The sequence below is a fragment of the Balaenoptera physalus genome, assembly GCF_965194825.1.
Source record: "Balaenoptera physalus genome assembly, chromosome: 17".
NCBI lineage: Eukaryota > Metazoa > Chordata > Mammalia > Artiodactyla > Balaenopteridae > Balaenoptera > Balaenoptera physalus.
The window spans coordinates 13,441,495-13,458,743 of NC_138895.1; the positions used below are offsets into that span (position 1 = coordinate 13,441,495).

Below are 17,249 nucleotides of genomic sequence, written 5' to 3' on the forward strand. Positions count from 1 at the left end.
TTACCCTTCTGAACTATTTCTTCAGATAATAACAATCTGACAATATATTAATTTGCTTTTTACTGTCAGCCTCAACAAACTAGAAAATAAGTTCCATGAAAGCATATTTGTCTCACTGTTGCATGCCCAGTGCTGAAATAGTATCTGGCACATACTAGTTCAACAAGTATCTGAATGAAGAATATACCTAATTTTGAAAGGCAACAATAATTTGTTCATGTATTTTCCTTTTTCAGATATACCCTCCTCCATTTTGTGAGGAATATTATGAGAAATAATCCCCCCAAATTACTTCCCATTCACAATACATTTTTATTCTGGTTTGAAAAAACAATTACCAACAGAAGTTTCTCTAAAACTTAAACACCATCAGGAGAGACAAGCAGTTGCCTGCCATTAGATGGGATGGGAAAGAAAGCGAGAGAGCAAACAGTCCTCTGAGCTTGATACCACTCTGTCCAACTACACCTCATTTCTGACTTTCTCCTTCCCACACTGTCAACAGGGCTCTTGCTTTCCAAAAACCCAATGACTCTTCTCAAGAATGGTTTCATCAGTAGTTAGGGCTATTGTATCTGCTTTGTCTGTCTTTCCTTTGAACAGTGCCCCAAAGTAAATTCCAAGGAACAATGTTTCCTAGGTGTTAAAAGACACTGAAAAAAGGGTCAAATAAACTTAGGAAAAACTTCGTTAGGCAAAACTGAGCACTTTCTTTTTCATAGAAAACTCTTCAGAATCTTAATTATGGTAATGTGCAGTATAAATCTCCACAATGGAAAAGAATATACCCAAACTTATTTTTTTAACTCAAACCTAACAGAATCTTTCTTTCAGTCATTTCATTCATTAAGCCCTTCTTTCCTAGCTATCTCAAAAATTCCAGCAGCCTGACTTACTGAAAACACCTTTTACTTTAGATATCAAGGAAGATTTAAAAAGAAACTTGTTAATGGTATTAAATTATAATTAAAATAATTGTTGGCAGGGCATTATTTGAGAGTCTTTTTTTTTTTTTCTGGTAAATGGTCAAGAGTGACAAAAATTAATAATATTACCAGAAGGAGCATAAAACTGGGGTCAAAAAAAGCACTAATAATTTCCCCTCCACCCATACAATCTTTTTATAACACCAGTAACCAAAACAAGGGTGAGATTGGAGGGGCAGAAGGAAGCAAGTTCTGTAAGTTTTTAGCCTAAATATTTTATTTACATTTCTGGAGGAGACTAAGTATAGATAACAGACTTATATAAAAAAAGTAAAACAGTAGAATCACTTTAGAACATGATGAACACAAATTCACACCCTGTCTGACGCAAAAATTACTTCCCTAACAATTCCTCTTTTTCTCATTCTCCCATATCTCTGCAGGGAACCCACCCTTATCTCTGCCTCTGCATGCCTCCCTTGCCTCTAAAACCTTCTTCTGGTCACCCCTTTCACTCCTATTCTCTATCAGTGCCAGTTTCCAACCTTGAACTCATTCATCCTAACATCTGCAGGATATCTTCATAGATATCTGATGTTAGAGGCAAAAGCTGAACTAGTGGTAGCCCTAACATCAAAGAAACTCTTGAAACTTAAGAGGCCTGATTGGAATATGGCCCAACTGCACCCTCCCCTCCCCTGTGAGACAAACAATGCTACCTTCAAGCCCAATCCCTCAACAATCCTAAATTCTTTAAAGCTAAAAATAGCTCAGCTGTTGTCTCATCTGCCAGCAGATGGCCGGACTATTTTTAATTCAGGATTCTAGAGAGCAGGAATGGATCAAGCTAAGCTAGGGCAGCCTAGAGGCCCTCACTCTGCAGAGTTCAGTGGTTGCTGCAGAGCGCTGTAGTGGGGCAGATACCAAGAGAGGGCAACCTGGAGCTGTTCCTGGGCCTGTGGACTTCACAACGATTGAACAATATAGGTGTGAGGGGTTTTCTTTTCTTTTTCTTTTTTTTTTAACCATTCTTTATTTCAAAATAAAGTCTAAAATGTAAGATAATTTAACAAAAGTTTTCAATAATCTGCTTTTAAGGTTTCATTATTTTTCTTTTTGTGAAGAAAAGAGTTCCTTTATGTGGTGCTTTTGAGATTGGGCTTTGTTTAAATAAAGTAAAATCCCCCCTAATCTAGATAAGGTTTCCTAAAAGCTATACTTTAACAAAAAAAATACAGTTTTCTTAAGAATATGAGATGAACTGTAATTTCATGAGTATAATTTACAGAAAACTGATTTATAATAGGCCATTTTGTTAAAAGGTAACTGAATTAATTTTGAATACCAGTGGTCTGAAATCTACTCACACACCCATAAAATGATTTTAAAACACAAAAGGATTAAAAGTCTGGATATAAAAATACTATGTATTTTCTTGTTTACTGTCTATCTCCCTTCAGCCACATGGTAGGTGCTCAATAAAAATGCGGGGAGGGGGTGCAGGGAATAAATGCAGACAGGTATATTTAGAAGGGTCATTTACAAAGTGTATTTAGAGGGGTTGTAACAACACCCACCTCTCTACCACTTCCAGCCAACTCCTACCCACTCATAAGCTAGAGATCAGGGATGACCCAACCAGGCCATTCCAGTTTACTTTCCCATCCAGCTTGATAGCCATATAGATTATCAAGAAAACAAAGTGGGCTTGGCCCAGGTCGCAATAGTGAAGAGGAAAAGGGAGGTCTATAATAGTTTCCAGGGATACATTTGGGGATACCATCTACTACAAGACATTATGCTTTCTGCAAAGATGAAAAGGGTTATCCCTACGAAATTATGTTTGGGTGATAATGTAGTTGTATGACTAGAAGGGAGAAACAAAGGTCATCAGGGATTAATTACCATGAGATTGCTCAATGAGATTTTATAGGAGACTAAATATAAGTATGAAATGTGGGGAAAAAGCCCTAAACATCTCAAGTAAAGAAAGTACTCTGGTGCCTAGTCCCTGCCTGGATAGACACATTCCTCATAATAAGCTTCTGCTAACTATATGGAAGGGGCAAAAAAGTAAAGAGTGGCAAAATCTAAAACAGACAATCTTGGTACAGTTGGCACACACACTACCAAGTAGTCCCTATGTCTAGAAATAGCAAGGATCAAGCTAAGCCCTCTCAAGATGCCAATCAAGAGTGGCAGGAATACTCTCAATGCACAACTTAATAGAACGGTGTGTTCACATTCATGGCACATTAGAGGGGACGTAACCTTACAATCAAAGTTCAACATCCTAATTTTACAGAGAAGGAAACTAAGGCCCAGGGACTTGACTATACTGCAATGTAACAGAACTGTGATTTAAAGTCAGGATCCCAGATTCTCCTTCCAGTGAGCTCTCCATTTAAAAATACTTACATTAGCATTTTGGAGAGGGGAAAAAAAAAAATATATATATATATATGGATAAATAGATAGATATACACACACACACACACACACACACACACACACACGCCACACTCCATTTCCTCAGTCTAATACTTGTCATTAGTATATTAAAAGTATATTTTAATACAGAAAATCTGGTCTCAAAACTAAAACTTTTGTTTGAACTCTAAGTTCTTTAACCTGCAAGTTATTCATAAACCTACACATAACAATTGTTTTAAAAATTCCAAAAATCACTCCTTCCCTCATCCTGCCCCAAGTTAATAATTATTCCTTTCAGGACCCAGATATAATTCAATTTTTACTTCTGTACAACATCCTCTCATACACCTGAAACAGTCCTTTCGCTAGCTTCAAGAATAACAAAAGGTGAACTTGTGATCAATGAAGGGTAAAAAACTAAACTTAAACTCATTATACATAAAATTCAAAAAAACTGTAATTTCTTCGATAGATCCAAAAAAGGAAGAAACAGTATAGCTTATTATAGCAAGTTATAAATTCTATTTATTTTAAAAATTAAAAGGCAAAGTTGCTTTTAAGCTGTCTTGACCCTTTACTTTAGCATACATCCAAGTTATTCTGGATTTTCTTCCCCTTCAAGAATGCTTTTTTCCAAAGCCCATTTAACAAGCTTCGTTTTCTCAAGTCAATTTGATGTAATCTACTTCCAGTGCTACAAAATAAAGCGCAAGCATTAGGAATTCATCTTTGTGTTTAACGTCCTGGTCTCTCCTTAAACGATTTCGTCCTTGATGGATGCAACAGATCCATCAGTGGTCCCCCTGTAACAATTCTTCATCTGCCTGTCCTCGCCGTAGGTATTGTCTGGATTTACCCTGCTAGGGGCTTCATGACACTAGATCTCTTTCGTCTGAACTATAAATCACAACTCAAGCCTGAGAGCAGCTGCCACGGTCCAGACATGTGGCTGGTGGGTGTCATTGTCTTCTTCATTCTCCCTGTTTCAAACCCTCCCTTCCTTGTCACTAAAGCCAGCGCATCTAAAGGTCTTTTCCTTTCCCCGCTTGTATCTTATCACCCCCTCCCCTTAACCCTAGGTCTTGTTCTTCCAGGTCAGCCCAGTCGGATACAACATTACTCCCTGTTTTTCCCGTGGCGGAAGCGGAGAGATGTCAGAACAGGCGGCACCTCCCGCAAACCCCTTCTCAAGACTGTCAACAAGGGAACAACTTCAGCCTTTCTTCCCAAAGTACCACGCCAAACGAAAAGTTATTGAAATTACGATACGGAACCCTTCCCACGCCCAATCTCGACAAATCAGCTCCACCTCAATTTTCCAAGCGAATAAACGACAACTCCTGCTTCATCACAAAGGGTGATATCCTGTCCCCACCGCACGGTCCACCAACAAAATCTTCCCATGTTCTCAAGCCGACCCCCAGCCCTGCCGCGTTCCCCGAGCCCAGCGAACTGCCCTTCCTCCTCCACCCTGCCTCTGCCCCACATCTAGCCGAGTTACTGTCAACTCCAGCCAGGCAGCCCAGAGCTTCGCCAGGGCTCCCCGAGGTCAGCGGCGCCGGCCCAGGGCGAGCCCCCGGCGACCCCCCCACCCCGCGGTACCCTCCCCCATCCCTCGGGCCCCCTCCCCGCTCACCTAACGCCACCTCGCACGCTTTGCGCAGCTGGGAGTGATGCGCCTTCTTCACTTCCTTGTCGGCCAAAATCTTCTCCAGGGCCCGGGTCAGAAACATGTTCTTCGTCTTCTTCCCCTCATACATGGACGCAGAGAAGGAGGCGGCGGCTCGTCCGACCCGCGGCTCCCAGCGGCTGGAAGGGGGGGCGGGGGGAGGAGGAGGAAGAACCGAGAGAAAGGAGAGCGGGTGGAGGTGGAGGAGAGGAGGCGTGGAGGGCAGCCGCTGGATCAGGAAGGGGCGGGCGAGCCGGGCCGGCTGCGGTGCGGGTGAGGGCCGCAGAGGTCTTCGCCGCCCCCTGAGGGGCCGCCCCTGGAGGCCCGCGCCCGTGGGACCTCCGCTTCTCCCGGCCCGGGGGTCGCTTCCCGGCCACCCCCCTCACTCGCCCCTCCGGCCCGGGGGCGGAGAGGGAGCCCAGCCCGGTGGCCGTCAGCCCGGGGCCAAGGGACGAGGCGGCGGCTTAGAGGCCCGGCAAGAGCAGGGCTGCCCTGGCTACTGTGGGGATTAGCACCCGCCGTGGCCGCGGACTGGCCTCCATCACCGCCGACCTGCCCCGGCCGCCATGTTGGGAGGAAACGACGCGTCACGCAGCGGCCGAACGGCTGCAGAGGAGGAAGCGGCGGCGGCGGCAGTGGCGGCGTTGGCTGCCCAGAGCTGCCGCGGCGTCGGGAGGCAGGGGGCGGAGGGCGGCGCGGGAGGAGCGGCTCGAGCCCGCAGCGCTACGGCGGCCCGGCGGGGCCTCGTTGCCTCCCGCGTTCGCCTGCAGGGCGGCGTGGGGCGTGGCGGGCGTCCTGCGGCGCCGCGCCCGGCCCTTCGGGCTCTTCCGGGCGGCTGCGCTTTGGAACCCAGGACTTGCCTGGGACCGCTACTCCCACCGAGTGAACGGGACTCCTGGCTACGGTGCAGCAGCTTCTCCGACTTTCTGGAGATCCCGTAGGTAGGTGCGCAGCCCCTTCCGCTCCAGGGGGCGTGGAAACACCCGCATGGCCCGCGCTCAGCCGTACTGTTTCCACCTGCTGCGCTCGACTCTAATTACCAGCTGCACGAAACTGCTCTCCAGGACTGTGCCCGTCGACTGCCTCAGGATTCTCTCTTGGGAAGAGTAAAACCGATTTGACACGGATTCAGGAATGTTTCACTTTTTCATCTCTGTAGGATACATCGGTAAACGCTAGATTTCAGATCTCTTCTGAATTGATACTAAAGTTAAGCGAACAGATGAATGCTTCTGATTGATGAGGTCCCTTAGAGCTCTGTGTTTCTGTGCCTTTAATACTAAGATTCGGTCCGGGACATGAAAACCAGTTTCAGAATGGAAAAGCTTTAAGTACAGATTACCGCAGACACACATGTGACCGTGTGTCTGCTTTGATACCAAAGAATAATTTAGATTTCTACAGTGTTTTCAGAGCAGAAAATTACAAAGAATACCATTAAAATATATGCATAGAATTTATTTACATGGTGATCTAGCTAGGTTGCACATCTTTACAAGTTCAAAGCTACTGTGTGCCTCTATCAACACTAGATCCCAAATTGTTGGAATATGTTGCTCACTGTTCTGATCCATTCTGTTGCCTTGACTATGGATTTGTCCTAATGCAACCATCTAAACTCAAGAATGGAGAGGCTGTGAGATTTGGGACAGGCTAAAAACCATGGGAAATAAAAATGGAAACCTTTAAGGTGATCCTGAATTAAAGAGGACTAGTAGATTAATTTTTTAAACTTTCTTGTGCTGAGAAGCAAATCTATAAATAAATTAATTTTACTCTAAAGACTATTTCTAGATTCCTGGAAGTTAGAGGTTCAGTATACTAGATCAGACATAATATTGATTTCTGTGTACATTCTCATAGATTATAAAATGAGAACAAGCTCCATTTCTAATTTATTTTTGTTTCTTTGTAATGCCAGTTTTGTGCTGGGTACTGTGGAAGGTGCTAGCTGATCACTGAATCTATTTACTCTTCTTCCTCAGTACAGAGATACACTGTGTTCCCTTGTCTCCCTTGCAGTTAAGTGTAGCCATCCAGATTTAGCTCATTAAAGAAAAGAAAAAAAATCTTCCACAAGCTGTCTTCCATACTCTTTCCCTTCTGTGGCCACATGCTGAAGATGGCAGAGCCACAGGTTAGAAGGAGCCTAGGTCCCTGAATTACCACTTGATGGAGAGCCACCCAATACTTGTTTTGGACTTTACACGGGCAAAGTATACTTGAGTTATGTTTAGCAGCTAGCCTTATCCTAAGCAATACACTTGGCATTCATTAATGAATAACACAGACAGAAATCTCAGCGCTTAAACAGAGCATACTACGTAGTACATATCAAAATCTGTAATCATCTTGTCTGCTTACTTGTTTATTGGTTGTCTGTTTCCCTCATAAGACCAAGGACCTCATCTATCTATTCATTTCTATATGTCTAGCATCTAGCATAGTCACTGGCATAGAGAAGGCCTTGTTGAATAGAAACCTGGATGAATGAGACACTGGGCTAAGTTGGGATCACACCCAACTTAGGTGCTTACAGTACATAGTAGGGGAAAAGATATTAAACAAGTAAGTCACTAGTGAATATATGATTATAAATGTATGATTAAAGTGCTATGAGGAGATCTACTTTAGATTTTGGATTCAGAGATGCTTCCCTGAAGAAGTAACATTTTAAACTGAGGCCTGAAAGAAGAATAGAAATTAGCCAAACTAAGTCAGGAAAGAACTTTCCCAGCAGTCTCTTCTGGTAGGGGAGAAGCTTGGCAAGTTTCAGGAAACAAAACAAAGCATTGTGGCTGAAAGTTATCTAGGGGAAATGGTGCCAGTAAGGATAAAGAGGAAACTAGGAACCAGATCATACAGAAACCTGTAGGCAATGTTAGGGGTTTGGGATTTCATCCTAGTAGTGACAAATCTATTGAAGGGTTAAGTAGGGAGTGAAGTTATCAAATTGGCGATTTAAAAGTAGTCCCTCTGTTGTGTGGAGAATGAATTGGAAGGGGACAAGATTGGATGTGGGCAGAACAGCGAGGAGATGATTACAACAATGCAGCATGGTTTAAGCTGAGGCCCAGGACCATCATGCAAGGTTTGGGAGACCACGCCCTGCACAAAGTTAGCAAAATGGGGCTGGACTTCAGCTCCAGCATCTGCCCGGGTGAAGGGAATCCTTTTCCTAATTTGCATAAGTGTTGGCTAGACCAGTGGTGTCTGAGTGATGGCAGTGGAGATGGAGCAAAGTGGACAGATTTGAGATGTACTTTGGTGCCAGAATGGGTAGGATTTAGTAATGAATTGGAGTGAAGATAAGAAAAAGGAAGCGATCACAGTGAATGCCATGTTCCTGACCAGAGCCCGTGAATGATCTGTAGAAATGCTGTTTGTGGAGACGGCCTAGACTGGGATAGGAGCGTGTTTGAGGGTAAGGGTACAGCTTTCAGTTCTAAAAGAATCGACTCCTCTGAGATATGACCTGACCCTCTCAGAAGGAATGGCCTCCACCCTCCTTTCTTCCAGAGGACAATCCATCCTCCTCTGCTGAGTCTAGGACTTCACCCAAATGGTGGTGGGGATTGCGGGGTGGGGAGGGGCGCGGCAGGGAGAGAACAGCCTTGGGAGATGGACACCCTCACCCAGCCTGAAACTCAAGATATTAACTCTTACCTGCCTGAAGCAAAAAAAATAGGGTAAGACTCTAAAATAAATCTGATGTCCTTGGATGATAAAGGGAAAGATAATATTTTTAGTCTTTTATTCACAATTATAGGGGAAGGAATGCCAGGCTCAGGCAATTTTTTACACTAAAATTTCAGTATATTTCCCTGTACATATGTTTCCTTTTGTTTTTTATTATTGTCATTGCTTGGTGCTTATCCAGTCTATTTAAATAAAAAATTCAGTTTCAGTATTTACTTGCATTTGACTCGTTTTCAAAACATTTAAATTCTACAAATGCCTGTCCTCTAAATTTTAAAATATATTTTTCTTATACATGATTGCTTTGCTGAGTTCATTTTTGCCTCTGTCTGCAATCTCACCTTCCTATCATTAATTACCCCTCATCATTTTCCCTTTCATATATAACTTTGCTGTACATTAGCTGCCTCGACATTTCTCTTTGGATAATATTCCCACTTTGTTTCCAAATCGTTAAATAATATCAAACAATGAAAGACTTTGACCTGCGTCTTAGGGACTTGGTTGGTGTGCTTTGTCATCATCCTTTCAAATACAAGTTCAGTGTGACATGAGAATCAAATAAAATGTGAATAAAATTTTAATTAATGCTGAGTATATCTGATTGATGTTAAAAGCCAAGAGTAGTTAAAAACTAAAAATAGCATCACTATGTATTCGCTTGACTAAAAAAAAACTATGATGCCTGCAGTAGTCTTTCACATGATCTCTAAATTCTATTAGCTTTCAAAACATTCTATAATCTGACCCTTCCCTGACTTTCCAACTTATGTCTCAATGGCAACGGCAATAATTATTAACATTTATATGGAGCTTATTATGAGCCAAGCACAATAACCCAAATGAAGAAGTTTCCATTATTATTCCTGATTTATAGATGAAGAAACTGAGACATGGAGAATTTAGACAACTTGTCCACATCATGCAAATTATACATGGTGGAGCCAGGATTCCAGTTTGGAAAGTCTGGCTCCAGAGCCCATACTCTAAACAACTAAGCTATACTGCCTCTCTGAACAGTCTTTTCTTGCAACTTTCCCTGCCCACCCCCTCCTCCACTGAAATAGAGATGTAGGCACTCAAGTTCCAGCCCATTCCTCCTTCAAATCCACCCCCTTCCTTCCTCTCATCCGCATACCACATGTCCAGACAAACACCAAGCTTTTCTGCACCTGTATGCCTTTGTCCATCCTTCAGCAATCCGGAGCTCCCACCACCACCTCTCTTTTGTTTGCTCTTCCCAAAGGCTTCCCAACCTTCAAAGCCTCATTGAAATTCATACCCTTCTAAGTTTTCTCCTTTTATCTCCAACAGCACAAATCCCTCCCTTTTCTAGCCTTTTATAGCTTTGTCTACCTCATACTTTATACCTAATTATATAGCCATGGTAGTGCTTGTTCAAACTGCAAATTTTTGAAGACCAGGGATATAAGAAAAGATAAAGCAGGCAACTTAGTAAAAGATGGGAGACATGGATTTAACACAGAAACCATCAGTTTTGCTGAAACCATGAAAATGACATGACTAAAAGAAAGGTCATCGCCAAAATAAGTCAAGTCTGTTTTCTTGCTTTTCATTTAAAGAGGCTTGTATGATAATCTGATATTCCTCATTTATCAGTCTGCTTTCATCTTGTTTATTAAGGAAATAAGTGAATAAAGTGTGTCTTCGAACTCAGAGGCCCTGCTCACTGTTCTGCAGAAAAAGTGTCAAAACACTGAACAGGACAGATAGAGGAAGAGGATAGTAGATTGAAGAATTTGATTCAGAAAGAAAAGAAGAGCAAGCACATTTTTATTCAATAAGAGACTATAATGCGGTATTTGATCATCAAAGTGAAGTCTCAAAAAAATTAGAATGTTGTGGTAAAAAAGATCGCAGATCTAGAGCTTGAAGTTGGAAGTAATAGAATTTTCCATAAGTCTTATTTTATTTATTTTTATTTATTTAATTTATTTCTTTGGCTGCGCCGCTGAGCAGCATGCGGGATCTTAGTTCCCCAATCAGGAATCAAACCCACGACCCCTGCAGTTGGAGCGTGGAGTCTTAACCACTGGACTGCCAAGGAAGTCCCAGAATTTTCCATAAATTTTAAATCACCAAGTGCTACATATTTACAGAATAATAAAACTGAACGCATAAGCGCTTAAGTTTCTTTAAAACTTTAAAGTTATATAATTCTTTAGAGGGGTGGAAAGTACTTACTTTCAATCCATGGCACTGTTCTTTTCTGTAAACATTGTTATAATTTTTCCAGTAAAGTCACACTAATGATAGCAACTACTTACTAGGTGTTTACTTTGTATGAAGCCCTTGACAAGCGTTAACTCACTTAATTCTTACAACTCAGCCATTTATATATTATTCTTCTTTTACAAATGAGGAAAAATGGTTAGAGAAGTTAATTGCCCAAGGTTACAGTACCAAATATGTTTATCACTTGCCAAAGTTCGTACATGCTCTTAGCCATTGTTCTATCCTTTCTTCTTAGTCACATATTTGTATAATCCATTTGAAAGTGCTTTTTGACCAATGTTGTGCCATAATTATATTAAGGCAGGACCACATCTTTTCTTTCCTTTGAAACTACTCTCAACAACATATTAATTATTATACTAAGTGGGAATTAAATTTCTGGAGGCCACGTTTTTAAAAAATTTTTTAAATGGGGATTTTTATTAAAAGCCTGTCTTTTAAAGAAATTGTAGTCTGAAACTTCCTGGAAAAAGAAATCTCTAGGCCCAGATAGTTTTACTAGTAAATCCTATCGAACATTTAAAGAAGAAATAACACCAACACTCTCTCTTTCAAAAAATAGAAGGGGGAACACTTGTCAACTTATTTTATAAGGCCAGCATAACCCTGAAACCAAAACTAGATAAAAATACAAAAATGAGAACTACAGACCAGTGTCCCCTATGAATATAGATGTAAAAATCCTCAACAAAATATTAGCAAATCAAATTCAGCAACATATTAAAGTACACCACAACCAACAGGAGGGGTTCATCCTGGGAATGCAGACTGGCTCAATATTAGAAAATCAAGCAATGTAATTGACCACACTGACAGACTAACAGATAAAAACTACATGATCTTATCAATTGATGAGGGGAAAGCACTTGGCAGCATTCAACACTTATTCATGATAAAAACTCTTAGCAAACATCCTCAATTCGATTAAGGACATCTTCAAAAAACCAACTATAGCCAACATCATGCTCATTTATGAAAAAAATTCAACAGTGAAAACCTGAATGCTAAGACTGGAAACACGGCAAGGATATACGTTTTCACTACTCCTATTCAGTATCATACTGGAGGTCCTAGCCAGTAAAATCAAGCAAAAGAAAGAAAAGGCACACAGTTGGAATGGAAGAAACAAATTTCCCTCATTGACGGTCAGCATAGTTGTCTATGCAGAAAATGCCAAGGAATCTACCAAAATATATCTAGAACTTATAACTGAGTTTAACAAGGTCAGGATACAAAGTCAACACATGAAAATCTATTTTATTTTTATGTATTATTCCTATGCATTTTGAAACCGAAATTTAAAAAAAAAATTTACAATAGAGCCAAAAAAAATGAAAGTCTTAATTATAAATCTAACAAAACATACAAGATCTTATGATGAAAACACAAAAATGCAGGTGAAAGAACTCAAAGAAGACCTAAATAAATGGAGAGACATAGCATATTCATGGCCTGGAAGACATTGTAAAGATGTCAACTAATCCATAGGTTTAGTATAATTCTAATTCTGTAGTTATAGAGAAGCTGATTCTAAGATTTATGTGGAAAGGCAATGTAACTAGAAGAGTCATAATTTTTTAAAAGAGTAAAATTGGATGAATCACAATACCCAATATTAAATCTCAATATAAAGTTGTGATAGTCAAGACATGCAGAATTGGCTAGGGGCTAGATCTACAGATCACAGAACAGAAAGTCCAGATATAGACTCATAGAAATATAGCCAATTGATTTTTGACTAAGTTTCAAAGACAATTCAGTGAAGAAAGGATAGTGTTTTCAAGAAATAGTGTTGAAAAAATTAGACATCCATATGTAAAAAAAAAAAAAAAAAAAAAAGAGCCTCAACCTAAAGGTCATACTTTGTACATATATGAACTCAAAATAGGTCATAGATCTAAACGTAAAATATAAAGCTATAAAACTTTCAGAAATAAACATAGGATAAAAGCTTCCTGAGCTAGGGTTAGGCAAAAGTTTCTTAGACATGACACCAAAAGCATGATCCATAAAAGAAAAAATTGATAAATTGGACTTTACAAAAGTTAAAATGTTTTCTCTGTGAAAGACACTGTTAAGAGAGCAAAAAGACAAGCTACAAAATGGGAGAAAATGTTTGAAAATCACATATCTGACAAATAACTTGTATTCAGAGTATATATTTTTAAAATTCTCAAAACTCATTAAGGGACTTCCCTGGTGGTGCAGTGGTTAAGAATCTGCCTGCCAATGGGGACATGGGTTTGAGCCCTGGTCCGGGAGGATCCCACATGCTGCAGAGCAACTAATCCCGTGAGCCACAACTACTGAGCCTGTGCTCTAGAGCCCGCGAGCCACAACTACTGAAGCCCATGTGCCTAGAGCCCATGCTCTGCTACAAGAGAAGCCACCGCAATGAGAAGCCCGCAGACCGCAACGAAGAGTAGCCCCAGCTCACTGCAACTAGAGAAAGCCTGTGTGCAGCAACGAAGACCCAACGCAGCCAAAAATAAATTAATTTAAAAAAATCATATTAAAAAACAAAACCACCCAATTTTTAAAAATGGTTAAAAAACTTGGACATTTCACTAGAGAGGATATACAATGGTAAATAAGCATTAAAAAAAGATGTTTAATACCATTAACCATTAAAGAAATGCAAATTATAACCACAATGAGATTCCACTACACAGCTATTAGAATGGCTAAAATAAAAAATGTTGACAATATCAAGTGACGGAGAGCATGTGGAACAATTTGAACCCATATTGCTGTCAGAAATGAAAATATACCCAGCAACTCTGGGGAAACAGTTTGGCAGTTTCTTATAAAGTTACACACTTACCATGTGACCCAGCAAGCCCACTCTATTTACCCTAGGGAGGCTAAAAGTTACATCCACAAAAAAACTTATTCACATATATTTATGGAAATTCTATTCATACTCACTAAAAGCTGGAAACAACTCGTATCTCTTTCACTGAGTAAATGAATAAACAGAACATCTATGTAATGGAGTAGTACTCAGCAATACAAAAGAACAAATTATCGATATATACAACAACTTGGATGGATCTCAAAGACATTATGCTGAGGGCATCGTGGAAAAAGAAGCCAGTCTCAAAAGCTTTCATACTGTATGATTCATTTTTATGATCTTCTCAAAAAGGCAAAACTGCTGGGATGAAAAATATGTGTTCATCAGCTGTGATATGTAGAGGTAGGAGGTGTCTCTAAAGGGATAGAACAAAGGAGGTTTTTTTGTTTGTTTTTGTTTTGGGGGGGTGGTGCCAGTGCCAGAAGTGTTCTGTATTCTGATTATTGTAGTGGTTACATGAATCTATACATACATGTGTTCAAATTCATAGAACTGTATGATAATTTAAAAACCCTCTACTTTTAACACCAAATATCAATTCTACCTCTACGAGACTACTAAATCAGAACCCGCTGGATATAAGATAGAGAGAGATGACTTATTCTGGAGATTTTTTAGGTAGTTAAAAGAAACAAAGGTTTGCTATATCAAGCAGCAGGAAAATATCAGTAGGATTTGGGGGGGAGGATCTGGTTAGTAAAGAGGCTAAATCATCCAGATAGGACATGGATAGAATTTTCTGGATAATTACACAGGATCCCACTCACCTACAAGCAAGAAAGTCTCTCGAAGTGCATAAATAATTCCACTGCAATAAATTACATTTTTGGAAACTCTCCATGAACACTTACATACCTTCAAAGCTCATTTTAGTGATTTGCCACTGTTTCAACCTGAAAGAGTTTCTGCAATTTCCTAACACACTATTCATAATCCCAAGGGAATTCCTTACATACTGGAAGATGTCAACATTGTTTTCATTTCAAAATATCACCACTGATGTGCAGCTAAGTAAAATCTCTTAATTTTTTGAAATACTTAAGAAAAATTTGCATTTATTATAGGAATAACAACAATTTATTCTTTATCTTGTGCATAAATATGTTTCCTCTGTGGCTGAAAAAGAGAATTATAATTTGTTTTCACTTGCAGTTTTCAGAGTTGTCAGTTTCAATTATATTAACTTAAAGATACTTTTTGAGACTGGTTAAATAAACTACAGCACATCCATCTAATGGCATACTACTTAGCCATAATAAAGAATAAGGATGCTTTTAATGTACTGATATGACATTACACCTAGTATATATTAGATGTAAAAAGAGCAAACTTCAGAATAATAGGCATAATATGCTATGATTTGTGCAAAAATGGGGGAAAAGTTTATACACATACATACACACACAAGTGTATTTACTTATAGTATTTGCTTAGACCGTTTCTGGAAGGATACAGAAGTGGGGAATTAGGTGTTCAGGAGTGAGAATTGGGATATATCACTGATGACCACTTTATATCTTTCATATTTTGAACCCTGTAAATGCACTGCTTCTTACAAAAATAAATTTAAAAATTTTCCCTTTTCTTTTCAAACAAAGAGTATCTGTGTATTTTATAAAAAATTGCCTAAGAAGAAATAATTCAATTTCCTTCTTGGGGCCAAAAATTCTCAATAGAAGAATAAATTTCTCATGGTGATTCCGGCAGTGAAAAGCTGGAATAAGGACCTCGGTTCTTGCCTTCTTTGAAGAAAGAATTCAGCAAAGATATCAAGATTGTGAAAAAGACAAAAGTGTTTATTAGAAGCAAAGTACGTGTAGAAAAAACAAAATACCTGTAGAAAAAGCAATGTACATGTGGAAAAAACAAAGTACATGTGAAAGAGCACACAGGAGAGCTCAGAGTGAGTTGCACCCAATAGGAGCAGCTTAGATTGCTTATATGGGGGCAGTTTTCTGGGTTGTCTCTGGCCAATCATCTCCACATTTGGTCCTGGTGTGAGCACGCCATCTCTCAGCCAAGATGGATTCCAGCTGCTGTCTTCTCCCTCCTTTTGTCCTTCCCCTAGACTAAGGGCCTTCTCTGCGCACGTGTTGGGCTGGGAAATCCACAAGAATGCACCCAGTCAGGGCCCAATGCTCCTCCTGGTATCCCATCTCGAAGCATCATCAGGAGACCAGCTGCAGCTGCTCAGCCTGGGGCCTATCTATTGCCTACCTCAATTGTATACATTTGTCTGATTTTTTCTTCACAAAAAGAATATCTCAAGTGTGTAGAATCCTTTGAATAATATCTTGCTGTTCAAAATATTGGCTGAGGATGGCTAGCACTGGGAGCTGGCTGGAAATGGAGAATCCCTGTGACCTACCCCAGACCAACCAAATCAGAATCAGCACTTTAACAAGAGCCTCCCTAGGGGATTTACATGTGCCTTGAAGTGTGAGAAAGTACTGCTCCAACGGGAAGGCTAGAGTTGGAGGAAGACAGTGCTAGAACCTTAGGCAAACTGATGCTCTAGCAGGATAGAGAAAGGTCAGCGAGCAGACTTTGTGAAGTTTATTGAAGAACCAGAAGGAATCTTAGGAAGACCCTAGAGCCTAAAGTCCAAAGGGAAATCCCAGCTCCTGGGTGTAAATAAACATATAATGCATTGTCTTTTTAATTTGAATAACCCAAGATTCAAACAAAAGCGTCTTTGAAGGCCCCAAAGACATGCATCCATTAGCTGTTCCAAAAGCCAAACCAAAATAAACTCAGACTCTTAGTAAGCATCTACCCACCTTCAATCAAGTCTCCCTGCTTCTGGCCTTTTCCCCCATCCCACCACCACGTCCCCAACAGTGGGAATGATTCTTCTGAGATGGAAGTCAAATCACGCCACTCCTGTAATCACACCCTTCTATGGTTCCCCATTTTACTCAGAGTAAGAGGCAGAGCCCTAAGGCAGACCTACAAGGCTCTGTGCATAATGCCCCTCCCCACCATCACTCGACCACTGTCTCCTTGGCTGGCTCAGCTCCAGCCACCTGGCCTCCTTGCTGTTCTCTGAGCTTAAGCATGCTCTGCTTCCACATCTTTGCACTTGTTCCCTCTGCCTAGGATCCTCTTCCTTCAGAGAATCCAAGGCTCACACCAGGTCTCTGCTCAAGCATTATCCGACCACACTACATGAAATAGCCATTCTCCACTCCTCTGTCCGTCTCACTCTGCTTTATTTTCCCCATGGCAGTTACCATTTCTCACACTATTTATTGCTTTGATTTTTGTTTGTCTTTTCCCCCTCTAGAATATAAGCTCCTCAAAGGCTGGGACTTTATTTTGACTATTACCATACCTGCAGTGCCTAAAAGAGGGACAGTTGTTGAATAAGTGAATGAATGAATGAACAAACAAAATGATCCTGTCTTAG

The 17,249-nt window shown here is 40.5% G+C and overlaps 1 protein-coding gene across 3 annotated transcripts in view; it reads right to left on the reverse strand.

The window, feature by feature from the left end:
* Nucleotides 1-8,591, reverse strand: part of ARFGEF1 (ARF guanine nucleotide exchange factor 1) — a 147,280-nt gene extending 138,689 nt beyond the window's left edge. For 2 of the 3 annotated variants that reach the window (XM_082433579.1, XM_082433578.1), the window contains exon 1: nt 4,996-8,589. In XM_082433579.1, coding sequence (XP_082289705.1) covers nt 4,996-5,119 — 124 coding nt within the window. In that variant the 5' untranslated portion in view covers nt 5,120-8,589. Of the gene's footprint in view, nt 1-4,995 lie in introns of all 3 variants that reach the window. The other variant, XM_082433580.1, reaches the window with a different exon arrangement.
* Between the last annotated feature and the right edge of the window lie 8,658 nt (nt 8,592-17,249).